At 39.8% G+C, this 27,769-nt stretch overlaps 1 protein-coding gene across 3 annotated transcripts in view; it reads right to left on the reverse strand.

The window, feature by feature from the left end:
* Positions 1 to 21,958, reverse strand: part of prkd1 (protein kinase D1) — an 85,400-nt gene extending 63,442 nt beyond the window's left edge. The window contains exons 1-3 of one of the 3 annotated variants that reach the window (XM_085343600.1): positions 21,886 to 21,958; positions 21,716 to 21,846; positions 3,669 to 3,807 (exon numbers count right to left, since the gene is read on the reverse strand). In XM_085343600.1, the coding sequence (XP_085199726.1) occupies positions 3,669 to 3,807; positions 21,716 to 21,846; positions 21,886 to 21,958 (343 nt within the window). Of the gene's footprint in view, positions 1 to 3,668; positions 3,808 to 21,715 lie in introns of all 3 variants that reach the window. The other 2 variants (XM_085343599.1, XM_085343601.1) reach the window with 2 other exon arrangements.
* Positions 21,959 to 27,769: the final 5,811 nt, after the last annotated feature.

Consider the following 27,769-nt stretch of genomic DNA (forward strand, 5'->3'; position numbering starts at 1 on the left):
ACAGTAAGTGATTCTTCATTGTTGGCTAGCAGCATTGAAATGGCACAATCTACCTGTTAGCCACAAGTACTGTGTGGAGAAGAGCCTGTTTAAGTCAGATGCTTTTGTAGTTCACCAGACCGACCACAGATCCCAGTGGCACAATCAGCTGGCCACTAACTATAAAGAGATCGCTTCTCAGACAAATATATTTTCTCACTTTGCATCCATCCTTTAAACTGCTTCCATATTGCTGCCAGGGTAGGATATTATCCTTGGAAGCATGTTTGATTTCCTTCTTGTCCATGCCCCTTTAAAAAGACTGACCCTAAATGACACAACTGTTGCCTGCAGGTGATTTATGCTGTAAGGTAAAGGCCCTACAATAATACAGACAAAAACAGTCAACAATCATATGACACCCTATAAGCAAGCTTTGGTGACTGTAGGAAGGAAAAACTCCAGGGGAACAGGAAGAAGCTCCGGCAGAACCAGGCCATTTGGGGCAATCTGCTGCCAAAAGTTGGGGATCATGGGAGGAAGACAGAACAAAGACAGTGCGGAAGAGAGCTTGAGATGAATAATAATTAATGATTAAATGTAGAGTGGTGTAAAAACACATATTGAGTGAAAAAGGTAAGAGAGAAACACTCTTGGGAAGCCTCCGCAGCCTACACCTATTGCAACATAACTTAGTAATGTATCTTTATCAAAAAGGAAACTTAAAACCTAATCTTAAAATACTCAGAATACTGATGCTAAGACTGATGGGGAATACTTTTCCACAGAATAACTTTTTTTTTAAAAATTCCCATCCATCCCATCCATTTCTTTTTTTCCCCCACTTACCAGTCATGACAACAGCAGGCTAATCATAGAAGCTGAGACTTCCTTCCTCCTACACATCTCCAGGTTATCTGGGGAAATGGTGACACATTCCCATCCCAGCTAAGAGATCTAATCTCTCTAGTGAATCCTGGGTCTACCTCAGGGTTTCCTTCCGGTAGGATACCTAAACCCTCAACGAGAATGTACCCTGGAGGAATAACATGCAGACTCCCACCTAAAAACCAGCAGTTTCCGACTTTGATTGATAACATAAGAAAAAAAAACCCCTATGTGACAGTGGAGAGCATATTTAATTACTTATTACATTTGTTTTATAGATGTTCCTTCAAGATAAATCACAACCATGGATGAAAAATGGGAAAGGGGGAAAACACTTCCAGTAGGGAGCTGGTTGCCAATCTTTCCTTGATAACCAAAAACTATTTGAACCTGCTCCCAACTGTTAACAGATTGTGGTGCCAGTCATGGATTTGCATTCATTTTTTACAGTGTAGATTTGATTTTTTTTTCATTCCTTTTCTTTCTCTGTTACTTTCTCTATGTTTGTCTTGTTTAACTTTGGATGCCATTTTTTCAGTGCATACATTTCCTCTATTACAATGTTGCTAACACCTGTTTTGCACTTCTTTGGCTTTTTGGGGGTTTTTTTATCTTCAAAAGTTTGTGCACATATAGTATGCTAAGTACAGTGTTATAGTACACAATATATAATTTGTTATCACCATTAAAATTTATTGTTAAAGAGAAGCTAAAATTGTAGACAAAGAGAAAAATGTAAACATATTAATTAAAGCAAACACACACAAATGTAGACAAACGATATGCAAATGTTCGCACATACTACAGTTGATGGTGAAAGAAAGGCAGGAAATTAGGGAGAAGCAGCTGTCGGGCCATTAGCATAGCATCGTGTGAACACCTGAGTCCTGAGCTGGATGACAGCCAGAAAGACAAGCCTAATAAAGAATTCTCCAAAATGAGATAATCATTACACACATCTGGACATTTTTTAATTCATTTCAGGCAACCAGACTACACTAACAGTACATGCTGTTGTTGTTGAACATGGAGCTTGCTTTTTTTGCTGTTGTTCTTTTTAATAAGGCAAGTGTGTGTGTGTGTGTGTGTGTGTGTGTGTGTGTGTGTGTGTGTGTGTGTGTGTGTGTGTGTGTGTGTGTGAGATAGATTATTTTGGAGACATAGTACAATACATATGTTTCCACAGGTACACTATGGGATGTCAGTTTCCCTGTGGGGCACACAAACATTTCCCCAAAGAGAGACTAAGTTACACAGTCTGAGTAAGAGAAGTTGGAAAAACTTAAGAACACATGTAGCTCTAGCTTATCAGCAGGTTAGAATAGCTTTCAGTTAAGATTACAGTTACAGCATGGTGACATCTAGGTTAGAAGAGAATGATTGATGCCAAGGCAGCTTTAATATGACATGAGTTATTGTTAATCTCTGGCTCTTTTCCACAGTGTGTCTTTTGTCCCATCTTCCTCCCCTCACCCCCACCATGCCGGTAGATGTCTGCCCCTCCCTGGTTCTGTCAGAGGTTTCTTCTTGTAAAAGGGGAGTTTTTCCTTCCCACTGTCACCAAGTGCTTGCTCAGAATTGGTTGTCTGATTGTTGGAGTTTCTTCTGTAGTATATAAATAAAGAGGGCATGTCCACACTAATATGTTTTTGTTTGAAATCGCATCTTTTTCTCTACGTCTTGGCCTTCCGTCCACACAGACGGCGTTTTTGGTCAAGGAAAATGCAGCGCATTGAAAACGCTCTCCAAAGTGGATACATTTGAAAACGCCGTTTTCGTGTCGCAGTGTGGACAGCAACCCCGGAGCCTTTTCGAAAACGATGACGCATTTTAGTCATGTGATGCAGTCATGAGACCAATTAAACTAAGATAGCGGAGGGCATTATACAGCAGTTGGTTTGTTTGCTCTCAATTTTGGCAGCCCTATTAAAGATTAATATCAGTCTGTACATGCTCCAGATAGCTTTTCTTCAAGTTCTTTAATTCTCACTCGCTTTTGCAACTTTGTACTTTTGTGTTACTCGCAGCAACAACTCCACTTCGTTCTTAGTCCATTTAAAACACTCTGTGCTTTTCCTCAAAGTTTTGCAGCAATGTTTCAAAGAGCCAGAAAGTAAATAAACAGCAGACAGAAATGAGGCAGGTCGAATCGTCTTGCGCTTCACGCATGCGCAGTACTGGAATGTAAACGTTTTCGGCTGTTTCAATGTGGACGCACAACTCTGTGAAATTGACTAAAACGATAATGTGGACGCGGAGTGTTTTCAGACGAAAACGCTGTTTTCAAATTTATCCGGGCTAGTGTGGACTTGGCTGCATTCGATTTGATTCTCCAACTCTGGTGTGATGGTAGAAGCACTGTGTTACATAAATTCTAGGAACATTTCATTATAGCATAAAGCTGATTAAAATTTGTGTTTATTTGTGGTAACCCTTCAATGTTTGGGCCATGAGCTTCTAGTTGGATGTGCTCAGAAAACAGCCAGTGATCTTGTTCCTTACCTCATGACGTAAATATTGCCATCATATAATACAGAGTGACTGTTACATGGGACAAAATTCCCAGGGGTACAGTCATTTATCTGTCTGTCCTAAGCTCATTGTTACTGTGCTCACATGACTCTTAAGCTCCTTCACACTTATAATTTTATAATGATAAAAAACATGTTTTCTGGAACAATAACAGAAGACTTTAAGGCTGGAGAAAAACTAAAGCTACGAAGGAAACAAGTACAGAGCACGGATTCAGTTTATTTTTTGTACATCAGTGGTCTGACATGGGTACCCCTCCTTGCTTTTACCTGACAGTATGGCTTCCACCAAGTCACCCTCCTGGATCTGAGAAGCAGAGCGCAGTAGCTGCAGCACGTTGTCTGATGTAGGATCATGACGGAATAGGAGGATCTTCTCGTACATCCCATAGAAGCCGCACTCTGGTAACTAACAGAGACAGAAAGGCATATTATCTCAGCAAAATCTGTATTTCAAAAAAAGTTATGTTAGTTGTAACTACGTCTTTTTCATAATTGCTAATATGGGGATTTGTTGATCGTATAACCATTCTTTATCATAGTTTTGAGTAACTTTGTACTCATTGCATATCTGCATTTGGTCTAGTATGTCCACTTTTTCTCTTTATAACAGTTTTCTGTTATTTTCTCCTTATGGTCATTTCATGTGGGTATTTTGTGTCTCTGTACGAGCTTTTTATCTGTGCACAATTGGTTCCTGCACAAAGCTGTGAATCAGGACAATGTCATCAGTTGACTGCTCTGAAAATAAAAACATTTTACACACAGACTTTTAAAATAGCATGAGCCTGTCTTTCTATTGCGATCACGTCAAAGTAAATTCAAATTTGAGAGAGCTGATGAAAAGAGACAAAAAAATGAAGAGTAGTGACGCAGAGAAAGAGAAGAGCTTTGATCTCTATCAACAGATTAATAATAGACTGAGATTATCATCAGAAGGAGATGGACAGACCGATCTCACCAAATAAATTAACACAAATACAATGATGTTGTAAATTTGCAGAGACAGAACTCTATCAAAGATATTCATGTTCCTAATTGTGTTATGATGATATAATAACAAACAGCAGCCTGATAGTCCTCCTACTATTTGACAGTAAATTTGATTCAAATCTACTACTTTTAATTCAAACTGCTACATTTTTGACAGGCTTCCATTTCAGGAATACAAAATCTGTATTAAAGCTGCATATATTATATTATATCAACATCATCTATTACTGGAAAACAATGTTACTTTTATTTTGAAAGTTTGAAAGTTTAGTTTCTACTTTTACATATCATGTGACGTTGTGGTAGTGATGGATGGCATTCGGCTGTTTCCATTGTCAGATCAAACTCCAACTGCCTTAAAGTGCTATTCCCACTAACTGTACTGCTACCAGTTCTGCTGGAAACCATGCAGGCCATGAAATTGAAAAAATTAATAATAATAATAATTAATAATAAAATAAATAAAAAGGACCAAAGCAACGAGAGACTAGGGGCACAAATGTATGAGTAAGAGATGCAAAGTAACCACAGAGAAACACACAACAAAGTGGAATAGATATGAAACCCAACTCTAGAATCTGTAGCTGTTCTTTCTATTTCAGTCTTTGGTTCCTCTCTGGTGGGTGGGGGGCAATTCACAGGTCTGTGCCCAGGGACTATCTGTCTCATAATCACTGGATACAGAAGACGATAACACTGCAGGAGAAGTTTCAGATGTTTCACTTAAATCGCTAAAAGTGTTGGAGTTGCCAAAGTGCTAAAAGGTGTTAAAATCAGTAAGACTTCAAGCCTCGACTCTACATGGAGTTGTCACTTTAAAAACACAAACAGAAGATTAATTGCTCAAACTAGTCCCCACAAAGACAGGTGTATGTGAGCAAACGCACAAACGCAGCCGAGTGTAACCACAGGAAGTTAAAGGTGCAGTTCGCTGTTATGTTAAAGATCGATGAGGCACTGCTGAAAGGAGCAACACATTGACCAAGTGTAGAACACCACTGAGATTGTTATCGACCACAAAAACACACAAACACTCTTCCACGGTAGAAGAAGACACACACACCATAGCATACAATAGCATACATGAAAACAAAGATTTATATCAAACTTCTATTTTTTTTTTTTACATATGTCACTTCCATTGCTACATATACAGTGGGGCAAAAAAGTATTTAGTCAGCCACCGATTGTGCAAGTTCCCCCACTTAAAATGATGACAGAGGTCAGTAATTTGCATCAGAGGTACACTTCAACTGTGAGAGACAGAATGTGAAAAAAAAAATCCATGAATCCACATGGTAGGATTTGTAAAGAATTTATTCGTAAATCAGGGTGGAAAATAAGTATTTGGTCAATAACAAAAATACAACTCAATACTTTGTAACATAACCTTTGTTGGCAATAACAGAGGTCAAATGTTTACTATAGGTCTTTACCAGGTTTGCACACACAGTAGCTGGTATTTTGGCCCATTCCTCCATGCAGATCTTCTCGAGAGCAGTGATGTTTTGGGGCTGTCGCCGAGCAACACGGACTTTCAACTCCCGCCACAGATTTTCTATGGGGTTGAGGTCTGGAGACTGGCTAGGCCACTCCAGGACTTTCAAATGCTTCTTACGGAGCCACTCCTTTGTTGCCCGGGCGGTGTGTTTTGGATCATTGTCATGTTGGAAGACCCAGCCTCGTTTCATCTTCAAAGTTCTCACTGATGGAAGGAGGTTTTGGCTCACAATCTCACGATACATGGCCCCATTCATTCTGTCCTTAACACGGATCAGTCGTCCTGTCCCCTTGGCAGAAAAACAGCCCCATAGCATGATGTTTCCACCCCCATGCTTCACAGTAGGTATGGTGTTCTTGGGATGCAACTCAGTATTCTTCTTCCTCCAAACACGACGAGTTGAGTTTATACCAAAAAGTTCTACTTTGGTTTCATCTGACCACATGACATTCTCCCAATCCTCTGCTGTATCATCCATGTGCTCTCTGGCAAACTTCAGACGGGCCTGGACATGCACTGGCTTCAGCAGCGGAACACGTCTGGCACTGCGGGATTTGATTCCCTGCCGTTGTAGTGTGTTACTGATGGTGACCTTTGTTACTTTGGTCCCAGCTCTCTGCAGGTCATTCACCAGGTCCCCCCGTGTGGTTCTGGGATCTTTGCTCACCGTTCTCATGATCATTTTGACCCCACGGGATGAGATCTTGTGTGGAGCCCCAGATCGAGGGAGATTATCAGTGGTCGTGTATGTCTTCCATTTTCTGATGATTGCTCCCACAGTTGATTTTTTTCACACCAAGCTGCTTGCCTATTGTAGATTCACTCTTCCCAGTCTGGTGCAGGTCTACAATACTTTTCCTGGTGTCCTTCGAAAGCTCTTTGGTCTTGGCCATGGCGGAGTTTGGAGTCTGACTGTTTGAGGCTGTGGACAGGTGTCTTTTATACAGATGATGAGTTCAAACAGGTGCCATTCATACAGGTAACGAGTGGGGGACAGAAAAGCTTCTTAGAGAAGACGTTACAGGTCTGTGAGAGCCAGAGACTTTCCTTGTTTGAGGTGACCAAATACTTATTTTCCACCCTGATTTACGAATAAATTCTTTACAAATCCTACCATGTGGATTCATGGATTTTTTTTTCACATTCTGTCTCTCACAGTTGAAGTGTACCTCTGGTGCAAATTACTGACCTCTGTCATCATTTTAAGTGGGGGAACTTGCACAATCGGTGGCTGACTAAATACTTTTTTGCCCCACTGTATGTGGTCAGACCAAATCAAATTTTTTTAAGATACCACAGCACTGAAATGTGATTGAAAGCATCCATTTTTTCCAGTTATGTGGTTAGGAAGTCATTGTTTTCTTTCTTTCTCCTTATAAATTATAAAATTATGAATTCAGCATATGTATAAGAATTACCCACGAGTGCCATACACCTTGTAGTATTCATTTTCTTCTACTCTTGGATCTGTCTGGTAGTCAGAAAACTGAATATTTGATGTACGACGTGGAAGTTTTATTGGAGTAACCTACAGTTAGTGTGTCACTGCAGCTACAGCTATTTTTCTGCCTTTTCTTTCTGGCTCCTTCATGATCAGAAACTTGTCTGTGTGAGCAAATATCAGAGAAGGACAGACACTGTATATTTGTGTGTTTTTTGTGCACTAGATTTTGAGTAGCAGTGAGTAAGGATTTGGCAATGGTATGAACTCCTTATCCATATTTAAGTTTTGGGAGTGAAAATAAAGTCACACAGCGGCACTACTACCTTGGTAAGTAATGTTAGTTTTTATTTTTTCTAAATAAGCTCTAAAAATACTGGAATGTTGTGTCCCCCTGATTTTACTCTGAAATTTCCACCTATGGTGGAGGCTATGGGAGTACAGAGAAGTTACTGTCATTCCCAGAAAAACACTCTGATATGGACATGGTCATGCGCTCAGGCGCTGCTGTTAACATGAGCCTCAGTCTATAGAGTGACTCAGAGTGTGTCAAAACAATATCGGCGCACCATTACAGCAGCAGCAGCGGTCAGAATGAATAAAGGTGGGGAGGATTCCCTGCATTCATATCATTTACACCAAATTATCCAGTTTTGATGAGCCACTGCCCTCAGTATCTTCTTCTTGGCCGAGTGTGTTCTTCTTCTACAGCAGTCCATCTTTAGTGTCCCTTGTACCTGAATTACTGTTAACATTCTAGTCATTATTGTTTGACTTCTGCCATCAACAAGATATTTTGCCCACATTAGCATCACTCCTTGAAGCTGACATGCAAGAATTAGCAGTTTCTGTCACCCTAAATGATGAATTTCAAGGACAGCAGTAGGAGAGAGAAGGGTGAGGAGAGGAAACAGAGAGGAAAGAAGTTGAAAATGAGGTACATAAGAGCAAGAACATAATAGAACAAAAAAGTGGAGACGCTTTATCATACTGCCCTGAACCTTCCTTTCGATCAGCACGCTTGCATCATTATGTGTGTGTGGTGTCACCATAGCAGCGGTGTCGCCGTTGTTGTCATGGCAACAGGAATTCAGGGCCGATTCCTTTCCATCTCCTCCAGCTCTCTTTATCCAATTCAGCTCAGTTCAAGACTTCCTGTGCTGAATATGTTGAACTACAGCATCGTGGATGCTGGAGCCTGACTGACTGTTCTCTTAACATCTTGTTGTCCAACAAATATCTCTAAAGCAAAATAAAATTTCTTAAATTAAGAACATGTGATAAAGGTCCTGATGTCACTTCCTCTATAATTTTCGCCATGAGCTTATTTTATTTCCCCAAATTTTTAAGGCATGTATTCTCATTTTTCTAATCTCTTTACTCCAGACCATGCCCTGAATCATTGTTCCAATTTTTAGGACTACTGATGTATTGGAGTTAAAGTACTCCTCACTATCAGATTCTGAAGTAGAAGTTAATGTTTGTATATACTGAAAAATGCTAATTTGACAGTGAATTAAACTTAGCAGAAAAAATATATATTTATGAATGAAAAACTGATTCAATATTTTGGTTTTACATGATATGGGCTCACCACCTGCAGGAGGAATCATAAGGGTTGGGTGCAGTGTTTGGTTGCAGCCATTGAGGGTCAAACTTTGGCAATACGATCCCCAGCAGAGAAGGAAGGAGTCTTAGGTAGTGTGTGAGGTTAAGAGTTGGATTTACCTCAACACACAGCATGGGTTTTAGAACCAGTCTCCTAGAGGAGGGGCTGGACTTTGTTCTAGTCTGAATTTTCCATCAGTGAAAATTCTTGACATTCTTGCTGGCGCCCGTGTAGTAATTGTCAAACCAGTAGGCAGACAACAGAAGTGAAGGTAGCCGTCAAGCTAAATGAGTCTTTGGTGTGGTACTCAACAAAAAGATATTCAACCAAGCAGTGTGCAGCTCTTACAGTAGCCGAATCACAAGCCGAATCAAAATAGTAGGGGTTCAGTGAGGCCATGGAACAAGACTTTCGGTCAATCTTGAAGCTTCCATCCATCCATTCTCTTTTACTTATCAAATTCAGAGTTGGTGGGGGCTGGAGCCTATCGCAGATGCCATAGGGTGAAAGGCAGGGTACACCCTGGACAGGTCGCTAGTCTGTCACAGGGCTAACGCAGAGAGACAGACAACCATTTTCACTCACATTCACACCTATGGGGTATTTAGAATCACCAATTAACCTACACCAATATGATGAAATCAGAGTACCAAGAGGAAACAGAAAAGCCCAGCAAGATGATAGATTCAAAACTAGGGCCTTCTTTGTGTGAGGCAACAGTGCTAACCACCACAGCAGCGTGTTCCCCTGGTCTCCAAGCAATTCAGGGAAATTATCAGGTTATTCCGAAGGGGAATACAGTTCTCTAATCACACAGTATATAATGTGTGCAGGGTGCTGTTAACTTCAACTCAGGAAGGTCAAAGGGATACTTTGAGGATCTCCTCAGTTCTTCTGTAGCAGAGGCGGAGTCTGGAGATGAGGTGGGTGATTTGCCCATCACTGGAGGTGAGGTCACTGAAATCGTTAACTCCTTGGCAGAGATGGGCAGTAACGCGTTACTTGTAATGCGTTACTGTAATCTGATTACCTTTTTCAGGTAACGAGTAAAGTAAGGGATTACTATTGCAAAAACAGTAATTAGATTACCGTTACTTTCCCGTAGAAACGCTGCGTTACTGCGTTACTAAAACCATGATTTTTTTGCAAGAATGTCTCATGACAGTGACGTAAGCGAGTGCGACATTCGTGACAACAGCTGTGTGCAGATCAACAGTGGATCATATATATCGAGTTAAAACTAATAAAACAAGTTTTAAAAAGGGACTTTTCCATTTGATTACATTTTGTATGATGGATTATGTAGAAAAAGTAGAATTGGGCTGAAAGATCTATCGCTTTATCACCTATTCAGGTTGTAAATCGTGTTTTTAAAAGGTAACTAAGTAACTAAGTAATTAATTACTTTTTAAAATAAGTAATCAGTAAAGTAACGGGATTACTTTTTGGGGGGAGTAATCGGTAATTAGTTACTGATTACTTTTTTCAAGTAACTTGACCAACACTGCTCCTTGGTAGCAGAACCCCTTGGGTGGATAAGGCTCACTCTAAAGAGTTCATAAAGGTCCTGGATGTTTTAGGGTTTTCCTGGTTGATACCCCTTTGTGATATCACATGGAGATCTGGGGCAGTGCCTCTGTATTGGCAGACTGAGGTCATAGTTCCCATTTTTAAGAAGAGGGACTGGAGGGTGTGCTCTGCCAAACCACACTACTCAGCCTCAAGGTGTATGTCATAGTACTGGAAAGGAGAGTCCATCTCTTAGCTGAACCTTGAACTCAGGAAGAGCAATACAACTTTTATCCTGGCTGTCAAATGCTGATCCAGCTCAGTGTCCTCTCGAGTGTTTGTGGGCGTTTGCCCAACCAATCCGCATGTGTTTTGCGGACATATGACTGCATCTCTCAGGGGATCCTGTGAGAGATACTTCAGGACAATCAGATGTCTTGGTTGTTGTTACAATCCATTCAGTCCCTATACAACCCCATAGCTTGGTCCACATTGGCAGCAGTAACCCTGAATAACCCAACTGCATTCATAACTTTATAAACAAAGGCTGGATGTGTTTGAGGAACAAACACTGCAGTGTGCTACCTGTTCTTTTTCAGCAACTGACATGTTTTTCACAGCCGTTGTAGGTTCAACTGTTTAAACAAAAAAGCAAAAATAAAACCAAACCAAAAAGTTTTATCAATCAATAGGCCAAAATTTGTCACAAATACTGAATGTAGTACTTTAGTAAGTTAGGTTCAGCTATGCCCCATAATAAGCTGGTTACCTATCCAGGATGTACCCCACCTTTTCCCCTATGACAGCAGAAAAAGGGCCCAGGACCCTCATGACTAAATTGGATAAGTGGTTAAAAAACAATAACTCATGGATCCGATCCATGGACTCATGGATAGATCTTTTTTTTAATGGAAACTGTGTCCATCTTGTCTAATCAATATATCAATATATAATGTCTACTTAAAAATAACAGTTATATATTTTAACTGAGGTCAGTTAACCCATCCATTCTCTTCAGGTTATCCTCATCAGGGTTATTGACATAAGCCCATAAGACAAGAGGCAGGGTATATCATAAACAGGTAGCCAGTGTGACCCAGGGATAACACAGACAACCATTCACACTCACAATCACACCTATGGACAATGTAGAATCAACAATTACCTATCCCCACTTGGGAGGACGTCAGAGTATGGGAAGAACATGCACACTCCACAGAGAAAGATCCCAGTCACACGGTGAAGTCAAACTCAGAACTTACTTGCTGTGAGGCAACAGTGCTAACCACCGTGCCTCTGTGCTGTAAAGATTTTATGATTAGGCAGATGGGCTTAAAAAGCCGTACCAGAAAGGGGCAAACCCTTTAGTCCAGCATGTACTTAATTAAATATAGAAATACGTATCTATTTTTATCTCAGCACAAGAAAAAAGCACAAGAATGATCAGTGACATTAATATCAACTGAATCCTGTTAGGTTAGCTAATTCTAAGGACCTGCTGTCACTGAGCCATCACTGATATTATTTAGTTATTTTATTTGTGATGGTGCTGCTAAGGAACACGGGGGTGTTAAAAGAGCCCATGGATGCTGTTACATTTGAACATAAACACAGCAATCCATCCTTATAACATAATGAGGACAAGAGTAGGCTGTCACTATAAAAACAGAACATGAAATAATCTTCAAATGTGCATGCACTTGTTTTACTTGTAGGAACTTGAATCCATATGTGGAACTCGACTTCAAAGTCAACCCAATGCAGAAAACTACATGTGTGGTATTTATAAAAATTAATGTTCCTGCAAAGGTGAGTAAAATCTACAATTAGCTCCTTAACAACACAACAAGACTGCTATCAAAAATGATTTAAAGTCTCAGTCTAAATGCATTACTATTTGTAAATTTTGTAAACAATTTAAAGTTAAAACTTAATAGCAAATAAGTATGAGACATCTAAATAGTCTAACGTGTAATTTGGTTGCTTACGTGCCTATAAATAATATGAATAATATATGTTAATCAGATTATGCACCACTGCATGATTTTCATTTAAAAAACAAAACAAAACAAAAAACAAAATATTTATTTTTTTATAAAAGGGCATCAGACCAGACCCATGGCAGTGTGCATATGCACATTATCAGGTTAAACTTTGTCCAACAGCTTTTTAAAAGATTTCTACTTGATAGTGAAAATTAAATTTTACAAAACACAAGAATGATCGGTTACAAATGTGAAAAAATAATAAATTTTTTAAAATAATGGAAGACAAAATGAGATGAAGAGAAGACGGAAGAATAAAGAGGCATGAATGGATAAATAAAAAGTAAGGAGATGAAAGAGAGCAAGAGCGAGGACAATGACATGGACAGAAAACACACATACATCTGTTCATCTTCTGTCTCATTCAAAGTGTGTGTGTCTCATAATGGCCCTCAGAAGGACACTTCACAGCTGCAATCATCATCAGTTGCCAGGCAACAAGGAGAAACCACTACCGACAGAAACACAGCACACTCGGCTTCATTATTATTGTTACAGAGTGGCAGAGGCGCGTGTGTGTGCGTCCATTGTGTGTGTGTGCATGTGTGTGTGTCTGTGGTATATGGTACGAAAACCAATCCTTGGTGAAACCCAAAGTCTTTTCTGGCATGCTATATCATAATGTTCATAGAGCTGTTCATTACATTACCATTGACCACAGTGCATGGTATGTTTTTGAACAAGACTGAAAAAAACGTTCATACCAACATCACTTTTAAACTGTGCAGACTGTGGTGCTATGCTGATGCTAATATAACAACTTCCCACATAGCAAGTAGGTCTGGCCTGAATCTGGTATCAAGTTGGCACTGCTGGCTGACTTCTGGCATGATAAGACGTATGTCATCCAGATATGGGCCAGGCCTGGCATAGATGGCACTGTCTATGTGATGGCATGCCACATCTGGCTCGATTGTGGTTTGGGTTATGTGGCCCAGTCTCATAGAAAACAGGCCTCTGGCATCAAGCTGGCACTTCTGACTGACTGGTGTCATGGCAGAGTGTATGTCAGCCAGATGTGGGCCAGGTCTGGCAATGACGCCACTGTTTATGCGATGGCATGCCATATCTGGCCCGATTATGGTTTGGTTTATGTGGCCCAGGCCCATAGAAAACAGCTCTGGCTGGGATCCGGCATCAAGCTGTCACCTCTGACTGACTAGTGTCATGGCAGGGTGTATGCCCAGATGTGGGCCAGGTCTGGCAATGATGCACTATTTATGTTCCTATTTTAGTTAGAAGACCCAAATGCCATGTTGCAATACTATACTGCTATGGTAGCCTACGTTTCAAATGCAGATTTGACAGGTTTGTGAGTGTACACTTTATCCAAAACCTAGTGACGGTTTACTCATCTTTGCCAGTGGGTGGCTGTAACTCAGGAGGTAGAGCAGGTCACCTACTGATCGGAAGGTTAGTGGTTTGATCCCTGGCTTCTCCAGTCTGCATGTCGTGAGTGTGAATGTAGTTAGGAGGCACTCAGTTAAGAGAAAGTGTGTGGTTGGGTGAATGTGGTATGTTGTATAGAGCACTTTGAGTAATCTGGGAGACTCGAAAAATGCTATATAAGAATCAGTCCATTCACTGTCTGAACAGAGTTTCGTCGTGTTACTTTTGCACTATTACGCACGTTGTTATTACATGGCTTAATTAAGGTACACATTAGGCTGACATTTAGGGCCAGAGCTGAAACTGCTCTGGGCCAGCACAGGGCCAGCAGTGTGTCTGCAACTGGCCTTGTGTGGGCCACCTTTCGCAAACCAGATCTGGGCCCCCAAAGGGCCCTCATTCTTTGTGGTATGTGGGCCATGTGTAAGCACATTGTCTGCCATCCTTGTCCATAGTCTTATTACATCCCGTATTGATTACTGTAATTCCCTCCTATTTGGTCTCCCTAAAAAGGTCCCTTCATAAACTCCAACTTCTTCAAAATTCTGCAGCTCGGGTCATAACTTGCACTCCGTTAAGTGCTCATATTACCCCAGTTCTTCAGCAGCTTCACTGGTTGCCCATAGAAGCCAGGATAAATTTTAAAATCTTACTTCTTGCATACAAGTGTATCCATAAATCTGCTCCTTCATATTTGTGTGACCTGCTCCATATCACCACTGTTTCCCGCACTCTCAGATCATCATCTGCTATTCATCTTACTGTTCCGTCCTCACACCTTATCACTATGGGGAACAGAGCTTTCAGTCGCTCTGCTCCTCGGCTCTGGAACTCTCTTCCTCCTGCACTAAGAAATATTGACTCCCTCTCCGTATTTAAGACACAGCTCAAAACACATCTGTTTAAACTGGCTTATTCGCTTTAATGCTGATTTTATCTGTTGTCACGCTCTGTTTTGTAATTTTAACTTATTTTATGTATTTTATGACTATTGTTCCTTTTATTAATTGTGTTTTTTGTAAGGTGACCTTGGGTTTCTGAAAGGCGTCCTCAAATAAAATGTATTATTATTATTATTATTATTATAAAATCCCACATAGCAAAATTGGCATGGCCCAGACCTGGCCCACACAATATGCTTACACATGGCCCACATACCGCAAATAATGAGGGCCCTTTGGTGGCCCAGATCTGGTTTACCAGAGGTGGCCTACACATGGGCCAGCACAAGGCCAGTTGCAGACACACTGGTGGTCCTGTGCCGGCCCATGTGTGGACTACCTCTGGCAGACCCTGATTTGGGCCACCAAAGGGCCGTCATTCTTTGCGGTATGTGGGCCATGTGTAAGTTGTGTGCAGCCACGGGCCAGTTGCAGACACACTGCTGGCCCTGTGCTGGCCCAGATGTCAGCCTAATGTGTACCTTAATCAAGCCATGTAATAACAATGTACCGGAACATAACAGTGCAAAAGTAACATGACAAAACACTGTTCAGACAGTGAATGGACTGATTCTTTTATAGCGCTTTTCTGCTCTCTTGGATTACTCAACGTGCTCTATACAACATGCCACATTCACCCAATCTCTCTAAACTGAGTGCTTCCTAACTACATTCATACACATGCAGACTGGAGGAGCCAGGGATCAAACCACTAACCTTCCGATCAGTAGGTGACCTGCTCTACCTCCTGAGTTACAGCCACCCACTGGCAGAGATGGGTAAACCGTCACTAGGTTTTGGATAAAGTGTACACTCACAAACCTGTCAAATCTGCATTTGAAACGTTGGCTACCATAGCTGTATAGTATTGCAACATGGCATTTGGGTCTTCTAACCCGATCCTAGTTCTAGCAACATTCTCTTTCCCTTTCTGAACTCATCTGAATAAGCGCTTGCAGACAAATCAGATCTTCACTGTCAATTATTACGGAATTTTTACTATTTAACATAGCCAGAACATATAATGTAATGTAATTGTAAGGCATAAGTACATTCTAAGACACCTGGAAGGTAACATCTACTACACTCCAAAACTATGGCAAAATGCAACCTAACTTTTCTTACACATCTTAAGCATCTTAAACATTTTGTTAGTCAGTTGAAATAAACTGAGTGCTTAAAAACACACATTCAACAAGCTTAAAAATAGAGAAAAGCAATCGTTTGACCTGAGTCACCACAAATATTATTTACTCTAACATCAACCTAAGACATAAAAAGACCATTATTGTATTCCCACTTTAACATTATTCCTGGTAAATACTGAATTGATAAAGTGACTCTGCTGCTGAAATGATGAAATGCACTATAGAAATAAAACACAAAATTCAACTGGTTCCTCTATCACAAGTCATATTTTTATCACAACAGAATGTCATTGTGCATGGCATATTACTCTCATATTATGGACGTTTATTACTAATGATCAGAGTGTTGGGGTCTCACTGGTGAAAGTAAGTCTATTACTGTTACATTACTTCCACAGTACTCCATAAAATGACCTGCAACCCATTGTCACATAATTAATAATGAGGACATATTTATGATCTTTCTTTTAGTTTTTGTTATCTATGAACACAAAACTGACAACAAAATGCACAGTTAAAAATCATCCCACAGTGATTCTACTGGTAGAAATGGAGGCTACAATGCTGCAAGCCTGACTGCTCATCACTGTGTTTATTACTCGAATTTGCCTTAGTTCCTGGCTGCTGGGGCCAGCATACATTTAGCTATAACATTCCTGTAGGTTTTTCACTAGCTTTTTGTTAGCATGCTATCTGCGCAGATGTTTGCAAAGAATTGTGTTAGGAACACAATGCAATTGTTTTTGTCCTAGAGGCAGTTTGCACTTTACCATTGCATTCTTGTTCTTTTGTGCAATAAAAATAAAAGTACTGTCTGTATCTCTACTCCCCAAAAACTGTAGCTCAGCTCATACAACCCAGTGCACAGGAAGAAAAAACTTTGTAACTTTCTGTCAACAGTTACAATTTTTTTGTCAACAGTTACAATTAACTGTAATGTAATTACTTAACTTCGTGCTGCATTACTGAAAAAATGTGATGTGATTACAATACACGACACTTTGGAATGCACTACACGCACAACAGCTAAGGGGCCACTGGTATATATTACCCAGTCCCATTTATAAAATTAAAATTAAGATAAAATAATAGACATTAATTGCAATTATATTGATACTGAAGGGCTTGATGTTTTACATTGTAGCTTTTGGAGTGGACGTTGGTTTGATTAGGTGTTGGAGAAAGAGAAAAAGTAATTTGCAACAACATTATTGTTATTTGTGGAAATAAGAGAATAAAAACACGCCTGCATTCATAAACTCCTCTGAGATTTCTCTCTGCTTGCCTATGTGAGAAATAGGACATCTATCACATTCATAAGGACATCGACACTGTCTGTGTGTGTGTCAGCGTGGTTTAATTATGAGTGCTCGGTAACAGCTTTGCAGTTCAATTCAGTTCATAAAGCAAAAGCCAGAAAAACAGAAAAACCCCTGCAGAGCGAGTGAACAAAGGCAGAATTAATCATGTTTCCAATGAGAAACAAGCCTCAGAGTGAGTCACCAACTGACTAACACTCCTTTCCAGACTCACATACTGTAGGCTTTACACATAGAGCGAAAAACTGCTAAACACACTGCATGCCATCAGAGAAATGTTGTGTGTTCATGTGTTAGTCTGTTCAGCAGCAAAGGCTTGCTGCTGCACCTCAAATCTCCTGCTGCATGTAACAAATAAAAAACACTGTATCAAAAGTCTAAAAATGCAGCCATGTTTGCGAGGATGGATACATTCGAATGCCTTATTTGAGCATCTGATACATTGTCAATACAGTTATTTTAAAACAAACAATTCATGAAACTGTTTGTCAACAATAAATCTTTTTTAACAGCAATTAACTTAAACAAATTACCCTCGGTGATATACTAAATTCTTTTGTGCCAAATTTTGTTTCATCTGCTGGTGAAAGAATCGAATGGAAACCACCATCCTTATTATTGTTGACGTATATAACAAAGCTTAATATAAGCTTTGTCACAACTAGTCAGCATTCCTGAGGTAAAGTTGCTGTACTGGAAACAAACCTGTATAGTGTATAAAAACTGATTTGTAAAGGTGTGGAAAGTGACATAGCAACAGTATTCCCCTTTCTACTATTCTAAGCCTATGTGTTAGTTCAGTATTAAGCTCTGCAATCATCTGCCCACTTCCCTAGGTGTTCAGCTTCTTTACATCACTACCGCTCTCCCACACTGTCAAACTCAACACTGGCATCGTTGTTCCAGTCCAATCATCTTCTTCCTCAACTGAGCCAATCAGACTCACTTCTGTGTGGTTTAAATCACAAACCACTTCTGTCATTCTGCCTTTCATACATGCAGTGGTGTTTATGATGTTTCTTTTGTCATGCTATCACATTTTTAATCATGTGTCCCCTTCTTAGTGACATCCTCGAACCTATTCCTGATCAAGATCAGCCAGAGCCATTTGAATCCTCATCTGTGTGAAATTCTAGTAGAGGGAGCTCCTGTATTGTGTCCCATCAGAAGTACTCTTCTCTGCATCTTCTTGCCCGATCATAGTGCATGAGAAAATATGAGAGCTTGCTGTTGCATTAGACATGACTCAGTCTGGACTGCAAGTCAGTCCACCTCCTCAACAAACCCCCATTCCTGCTGTTTCTGCTCCTTCTAAAACAATTACGTGCAAGCAAAATAGAACCAGGAAGTCTGCTGCATCACCTCCCCTTCCACAGGAAAAGCATAAAATTCCGTGAAGCTCGGATCCTTGGCCATCTACCAGCAACATGGATGTGACGCAGTTATGCCTTTTCTAAATGCCGTCGACTTTCACCTTCAAGTGATGGAGAACCCAAACTGCGTACACTCACCTTTGATCTCTTCCACTCAGCCAGTTTTGCTCCTTGGGCTCAGTGGCATCCTTCTGGAATTCAAAATGTTACTTTGCTGTTATTTTAATGTTCAGGTGTAAAAGACGTCATTTTCAACCTAGTCTTTGAAACTCTCTGATGGATTGTGTTGAATAAAGTTAAGCTTCCAGCTGTGTGTCACCTCTTGGATGATTTCTTCTCATTGATCCTCAGTTCAAGAATTCCAGCTTCTATTCTCAAATTAAAATCCCCATTTCATCATTTAGAGATTGCCTTTTCAATATTCAGTCTTTTGGTATTTGCTTGATTCAGTCTCATTAGGTAAGGGTTGTGGCTCAGATTTAAGGTTCTGGTCTATGCTGCTGAATAACTGGTACAGAGTAAGTTTTTTTATGATGACATAGTATTTTTTTCTGACTCTCTCAAGCCCTTCACAGTTGCACCATCATCTATAAGTTTTGAAGGTATTCTCAAAGGGTAAAACTGAGTTCTCAGTTTCAAAAAGTTATTTTACAAAAAGTGCAAAAACAGTGAGGTGAAACACCTGCATATGAACATTACTTTTATTTTAACATCCAGGACGGAAACAATTGCATTATGCTGCTAACATAACTTTGGCTCTTTGCAAGCATAAACAACGTGCTACTGTATTGTTAAACTAGCCAAGAGCTATGTTGAAGCTGAGTGAAAGCCAACTCAGCAGCCAGACCCTGAACTTCTACAGGAAAAAAAGAAAGAACAAGAAGTGATGAGCAGTCAGACTGCTGCCTCCATTTCTACCTGTTCTTGTTTCTAATATAGAATCACCATGGCGATTGTTTTAAAGTATCTTTGTGCTGGTTTTCATGTTTGCTTTGTTCTGTTGGTTTTGTTTTCATACCTAAATACTAAGAGAAAAATCATGTATGTGTGTCCTTGTTAGGATAGAGATTTGTGCTGATATGTGGTACTGTAGACTGTGTTTAATTGTAATTATGAGACAATGTGTTTTAGTTCATTTCAATGTAACCAGTAGTGTAAAAACTTTCTCCTGGAATTAATTAATATTTTGAATTACTTTTTAAGAAAACTGTTCTGTGTCAACACGTTTTCATCCCAACACGTAACATGCAGACACTATGTGACAAATCATCAGCATGTTGCGCGTTCTGAGGCATGAGAGCAGGTTGGAATAAATCTATAAATTTAAGATTATGGTTAGGGTTGCAATAGAAAGCTGGCAAGAGAATAAAAAGGAAGCAAATAGAAAGCCACGAAGCAGCTTTCTATTCACTTCAATTAGGAATCTGGAGCGTTTAATAAGGACACGGAGGGGTAGCTTTCGCGTTACTATGACATGCCTTGGACCGCGACAAATCGTCGGTATGTTACGCGTTGGGAATGTGAATGCTCTGTCTGTGTAATGTGCAACACATTACTTTGTTGAATGATGAGCCCAACACTGATCACAACAAAGATGAGAAATACCTCCAACATGCACAAACATTTGACTACACAGCACGCAATTAATCTGCATGACTGTAATGCCTTTGAGATGCTGCTTAGCGATGGTGGTGAGTCTAAAAGCCAAAGAGAACCTAATGAGAATCAGTAAAAGAATTAAATCAATAAGTGATATCCGTAACGGAATCGGAATTGGTAAATTCTTATTAATGCCCTTCCCTGCTCATCTCACTCACTTTTTAATCCTTTTTCTTGATACAGGATTGATGAGTAAATGTTTCCCTTGGTCTACCCTTGGGCATGACTCTCTCTGCCTTCTACACCTGTTCTGAATTTCCTTATCATCCAGGAAGGACAACAGATTGTTACACCACCCACAGTCTCACTCTGTGGATGTGATTTCTGACTTACCTGTATTCCCAGTGAGTTCCACTCAAGCCTCCAACCCTACTGACCTGCCTTCCCACTCTCCACCACCACTTGTCTCTTCTTGCTGGATACTTGCCTGTAACGTATAACCTCCTCTATGATTCATGTCCGGATAATCCACAAGTAAGGCAATTCCATTGCTTCACAAGATTCTTCCGATATTAAGATTGGCCAGAAATAACACTCTCTTTCCTCTTGTACAGATTATCCACTTGTTTTCTGATAACCAGTATCCCTTTCTGAACTACTCTCCAGTTCCCAGAACTATCCAACAACTTGTTCAATAATCCTTTTAAATCTGACACATGTGAGATAAATCTCTCTTTGGAGTCTGACCTGTAGTTCTGAAAGCTGGCACCACTGTGCCAAGAATAGCAATGCATTTTATTTAAGAAATGGATGTCTTCCCACTATTGATGGCTGACTACTCATTATTGATGACTTCCTAATTTGCAAAGTAATCCAGTGGCTGGTTTGTACCCAGTTGCGGGTCAATTTGATTAATATATGTCTGACACCCCCAATTAAAAAATAAACTAAAACAAACAATAACCTACAACATTAACCTTCAAATGTTTTTGTTTGTTTGTTTTATTGAAGGAAGAAAACCAAACCAGAAAGTGTTTAAAAATTCAAGAAAAAAATTATGATCTGTAGATCATATTCGTTTTAAATACTGTAGTGCAGTGTCCACTTCCCTTTTTTTAAAAAAAAAACCTAAAATATATACTGGGTCAGAGAGGACTGTGACATCATCTGTGAGGTCACGAAACCCCCAAATAAGAAACCCACTGAAAAATCCAAACTCCTTATTGCACTTCCTTTGGTCCTCAACAAAACACTTGGCAAGTTTAAAGTAGATCAGAGAGACGAAAAGCGTGAAATGAAATTATCTGTGTTTATGGTCTATATTTAATGAATTTTAAACCCGTGAAAGATTTATGTCACCAATGTAACTTCTTTACATTATGATTACTCTGTCAGGACTTAGAGGATTTTAGAACTTGATTTTAGAACTTGGTTTAAACTCTTTAGTTACCTTTTGGTCCACGATGGAGCACGCCACCTCCCGGACCTGACTGAGGCTGAACTCCGCGGCATCCAGCAGCACGGGCTCCCGGCTCAGACCGATCTGGATGTGGAAGGAGATCACACCACCACCTCCTCCTCCTCCTCCTCCTACACCACCACCACCCCCTCCCCCGGCGCCGGTGTTGGTGTTGTTTGTGCCCCCTGAGAACGGGAGAGGGCTGGGCGCACGGATCAGCGGAGGCGCACTCATATGAGCCTTTTCACCACCGGTTTCTAACTCTGCCAAGAAACAATTAGGAGTCACGACGACGTGAAACGACCGCACGGGTGAATGAATAGGGAAATTAGCGACACGTCCAGGTGGAGCAGCCAGAGCAGGGATTTACACCGTGGAGAGGTGCGAGAGGCTCGGACGCACGGAACTCCCCAAAGCGTCAGAAAAGTGCAAGAGGATAAAAAGAGTTTCCGACAAAAAAGACGACTGATTAACTAAAATAAAACTAACTGAAAAAAGAAAGGGAGCCGCGAGAAGACAAACAGCGCGGGTGTGAACACAGAGGCAATTAGAAGAGCCATAATGACTACATGACTGGACCAGAGAGCAGCGTGGAAACCGGTGATGCGGGTGACAGAGCCATGGACGTCAACAGTGGCTGGAGAGGAGGAGGAGGGGAGTAAAGGAAAGGAGAGGAGAGAGGGAAATGTCCTGGACTGAGGGATGGTGGATGAATGATGGATGAATGGAGAGGTTTAGAATTCAGAAGCTGATGAGACTGTGCGTTCTGTTCACTTATGTAAATCCAGATATTTGCAGATTTTCAAAATCCCAAATTCTGTCTCTACTCCGTCTATCCTCTCTTCATCTACTGTCCCAGTAATTATTACTGTATTCAACTACTAATTTCTTAACAATATATGCAGTTATGGTTGAGAAATTGATTTTTGGATATACTAATCTAAAACTAGTGAAATATTACCTCTTGAGTTTGTCTTTTGCTGACAAGGCATTTGTTACCCTAATATGGATGTATGGGGTGGGGGGTGGGGGGTTAGGGTGACTTTAGTAAAGTGCAGAGGAGGCAAAACACAGGTTGAAACTCTCCTCACTGGTTTGATTCGGGTAAGTGTCGGGCAGTCAGGTTACTGTCTGGGCTTGCCATTTTGCCGTAGACCCATTAATTCCCAGTAATGTTGAGATGGCTTTTTACGATTAGATTAATTATGTAGGATGTTTAATGTGGTTGCAAACGTGGGTCAAGCAGTTAACTCAGGAGCAGATTCTTTTTTTAAAGGTAATTTTGCTTTCCTCTTGTATGCAGCCTCTTTTTTGGTTTGCAGTGCAGAAAAGCATAGACTGTACCAGAAATGGAATTTGTAATAAAGTTAATCTGTTTTCATGTAACATAATTTTGTCTGTGATTTTCTTTAATCAAGACAGAGATTATTGCCACTGGAAACAATTTAATTTTGTCCACCTAAATCTAATGGATTGCAGTCTCCGCAGACAGAAGGGAATAAATAGAATACAATTAAAAAATAGACTTGGTGAAGAACAAAGTAAGGATGCATTCATTTTCTTTGTATTATCGTGGGGTCTTTACCTTACAATATAAAGTGTGATGGTTAGTGTGATTTCATGCTATATAAATAAGACTGAATTTAAATGACTAAAAGCCCTGTGACGGACTGGCGACCTGTCCAGGGTGTACCCTTCTCTCGCCTTAAGACAACCCCCCCCCCCCAAAAAAAAAGGATAAGTGGAAGAGAATGGGATAATGGATGGATGGACTGACTAAATAATATTTTTTTTATTGAATTTTGACAGACTCTTACTTCTCTATTTAATAAAAATGCGAGATACCCTCCTGCTTAAAAACCTAAAATATTAACATAAAAACATGGTATTTAATAGGAATTTGAAAAATGTTAACAGAACCTAAGAAAATGAGGTGAAAAATGAATTTGATAATTTTAGTCACCTTTTCCCCCTGTTTTTATTTTATGAACTATAGAAAGTAGGACTTCCAGTAGTTGAATAAACTATAGATCTGAGAACAGACTGGGGACAGAACCACAGTAGTGTCTATGCTTGTTAGACTATGAATAATATTGTAAATGTCCTACTGTGGAGTTACAGAGAGGTCGGAGTTGTAGAGTAGTGTGTGAGTCTTACTTAGGCATCAAAATCACTTGTTCGGGGTTAAACAAACATTACAGTTCGAGGTAAATTACAACAGGATCAGGTGGTGAGTAGTAGCTGGTCTACTAAATATGCACATGCTGGAATACAGAGGTGGGAATTAAGGAAGTAGAAATACTTTAGTACTGTACTGAAATAATATTTTCAGATATCTGCACTTTACTCCAGTATTTATCTTTATTTTTAAATATCAGTACTTTCAACTCCTTACATTTCCCAAACAGGCTCTTTATTTCAGGTTTAATACATTTGAAGGACGATTTCAGAGCGCTGCATGTCTTTGAACATCAAACTGAGCCTAAATGGTGGGATGGCATATCCATCATGGTGGCTTATCACATGTAAAGTGATGAAAGAGGCAAAACCATATAATTTATACATCATTCATAGCTCTATGCTCAGGGGTTTAACTGGGCTGGAATGAGCTGGAACAGTATTTTTGGTGAAGATGTCCATAGGCTGTGGTTGCGGTGCTTCAGCATCTAGCTAGCATTACAGAAGAGAAGTGAGCATAATGTTCAGCTCAGTACTGCTCACTGCAAAACAAAGTTAAGTATACTAACTTTGTGTTATTCAAGCTCTCAACATATTAGTGCAGAACAAACAGGTGAGCTTGTTGGACTGGGGTCACTTTACAGTAAAGCACTGTGTTGGACTGGTGGGCAGAGGATGTGATGCAGCATGACACCTTAACGCTGCCAGATATCGTCGGGAATTTTACTTGAATTTGTAGCAAATCCAGGTAATGATGCTCTTAACAGCTCAATTACCGAATGACATTCAGTAATTGATCCAGTAGGAATTCTTTTGTGACATTTTGAAAATAGATGACAGAGACTGACTGGTTCAAAGAAAATAGGCAGATATGCTCATTTTAATTTTAAAACTAAAGGATTCTATTTGTTTTAACTTGAAATTAATCATGACAATAAATAAAGTCTTCTCTACCTCATTCCAGCAGCATGTTTTACAGTGCACCTGTTGCATCTGCAGCTTGATAATGTTCTGTCGGCTCACTGCAGACTGAGAGTGAAGGGTACTGGTTGCTAGGAGACATGCACATATATATACACAAAGACACACTTCAGCCAGCCCTCCTACGCTTCAACCTTGCCTCCATTTAGTCCCGTTTATTACCAAGGATGATGCCAGAATTGTAGCATATGGTATGTGTGTGTACTTGTGTGTCCATCTTTGTGAGGACCGATTTGAGTTTCTGAGCATGAGGCGGAGGATATTTTTGGAAAACGAGAACATCCCGGTCCTCGCTTGCGGACAGAGGTTCAAAAAGCTGGGTGAGAGTTCAAATTGAGTCTAAGGATCAGGTGTAGGTTAAGGCTAGAGTTTTAAAGTTGAGCTTTGCATAAGAGGCATTGTGCCAAAAAGGGAAGTGCAAATGTGTGACTCCAGAGAGAGGAAGAGTCGTAGCAAACAACCAACAGGGTCAAAGCAACTAAATATAATTAATATTAACTTGTAAAAGATTCAGTGGATACAGAAATGTAATTAAATAAAATAGCGAGACCACATTCATGCAAGAAATTTGGCTATAGGGGATTATGTGGTGTGATTTCAAGTTTACCAACCCTGCTCAATGATTCTGAATCCCCTGAGCAACAATAATAAATCTACCTATTCATCTTCATCTGTGAAGGTTCTACCTCTCTTTCCATGCACTTTATCAGCAAAGTGTGAAATTCAGTACATTTATGTGTTAGATGCAGACATTTTAACAAAAACATATACAAAACATATATATATATATATATATATATATATATATATATATATATGAAACTGGAAAGACAATAAATCCATGTTAACATGCTGTTCGTGTATCTTTAGGCAGGTACTGCTGTTTTTCCTGAGCCCTATATTTGAGCCCTTCTGATGTCATATTGTTGTTAAAAGTACAACATTTTATTTTTAGCAACTCCAATGTAATGAATGTTACATGTAATGAATCCATACTGTAGATGTGTGAACGCATATGATTGGATTACTGTTACTCTTGCAAAAACGTCAGGACTTCCCTGTATTTTTTGTGTATTTTTTTCCAGGTTTTGCTGACATATGTTTCCTTTACTTTTGGTTTGGTTATGGATAACATCCTCTAAATTATCAGGAAGCACATAATTACACACCGTAAGCCTTTCTGTAAGAAATAAAGGTAAATGAAAATTCCCTCTTTATGTAGTGAGCCTGTAGAGCCATTAGGGTCTGTGCAGTAGCACTGAACATTAGCTTATTATTATAAAATATCATTTTAATTGTAATAATATAATCAGACAAGAGATGTCAGAAGGATTTCCTAAAACTGATTGTAAAATTTGGATTGGTGTTAGTTTTATGACCCTGTGCCAATGCAGTCAAAGTGATTTTGAAAAGTATTTGCCCCCTTCCTGATTTATTTATTTGGATATTTGTCACATTTACATGTTTTCAGATCATCAAGCAAATGTTCATATTAGACAAGATATTCATGTAAATGCAAAATGTAGTTCTTTAAATTATCATTTCATTTATTAAAGGGGAAAAAAGCTTTTCAATTCTATCTTGGCCTTTGTGAAAACCTTCCTTGGGGATCATCAAGATGTCAAGAGCCTTTGTGTTCTTTTTGGTTAGAAGTGTTTGGAACTTTATATCCAGGCATCCATAGATTCCTATGGATCGCATGTTTGCACAGTCACTTTCTTATTCTTGAATCATAAACTCTGAGCTTGACTGTGGAACGTGAGGCCTGCAGCTCTTTAGCGTCATCTACAAGGGTTTTTTGTGACCTCCTGGTCTGAACTAATTTGGTAGGTTCCTGGAAAGGTTCACTTCTGTTCCAGGTTTTAGCCTTTGAAATACTTTGATTAACCCTTTCCAGAATTTTTCCAGACACGCTTTATTTAAGCGATGTCTTCAACAGTTCTGGGAGTAATGAGGCCTTGCTGTGGCAATTAAAATTAACTCAACTTTAAAAAAAAAAACAGAGGTTAATCAGAGTTAATTCATTAGTTAGAAAGAGTGGGCAATTGAGGTGGCTGTAGTTTAGAAGGTAGAGCAGGTCATCTACGGATTAGAAGGTTAGTGGTTCAATCCCTGGCTCCTCTGCATGCCAAGTATCCTTGGGGAAGATACTAACCCCAAATTGCTCTCCGATGCATTCATCGAAGTATGAATGGTAGTTAGGAAGCACTAAGAAAGTTAGACTGGGTGAATTTGGCATGTTCTATAGAGCGCGTTGAGTACTCCGGGAGAGTAGAAAAGCGCTATTTAAGAATCAGTCCATTACCATTACTTTTTCAGATAGGGCCAGGATGGTTTGTACAGCCTTTCCCTTTGTAAATTATTCCCTTTATTTTGTATTTATTCAGATTATCTTTGTCTGATATGCAATTTCTGGTGATTTAAATGTGACAAATATGCAAAAAACAAACAAAATCAGGAAGGGTGTGTTTCTTGCTGAAAAACCTTTAGCCTGAAGGCCCTGCCTCCCATTCTATTTTTAAATGCCTTTGGAACCACAAGTAGCCAGCAGTCTTAAATTGCATAATTTTAGTTTCATTTTGTTGATTATCCTTTTTCTGCTCTGACGTGTCAGAACGTGTGCAGTAATAAGAGTCTGTTACACACCCAATATTTTTACTGAGCATGTTTGCAGTCTCTAACAGTGTTTTATAACCCAATTATAAAATCAAGCTAAAAACTGTCATGTTTTGAGAGCTGAAAGTATGGTCTAATGCATGCACAGCCGGGAGGCAGGAAAAGTCATGCTATGCTAAATTCAGGCTTAGAGGCAGGCAGAAAGAAAACAGCAACCACTAGGAACATGACAACACAAGGAAAACAACAATAGGAGACAAAATAAGTCAA

Source organism: Diplotaxodon limnothrissa, linkage group LG19, assembly GCF_057381915.1.
Source record: "Diplotaxodon limnothrissa isolate DT_005_m linkage group LG19, D_limnothrissa_male_GT1.1, whole genome shotgun sequence".
In the NCBI taxonomy this organism is placed as follows: domain Eukaryota; kingdom Metazoa; phylum Chordata; class Actinopteri; order Cichliformes; family Cichlidae; genus Diplotaxodon; species Diplotaxodon limnothrissa.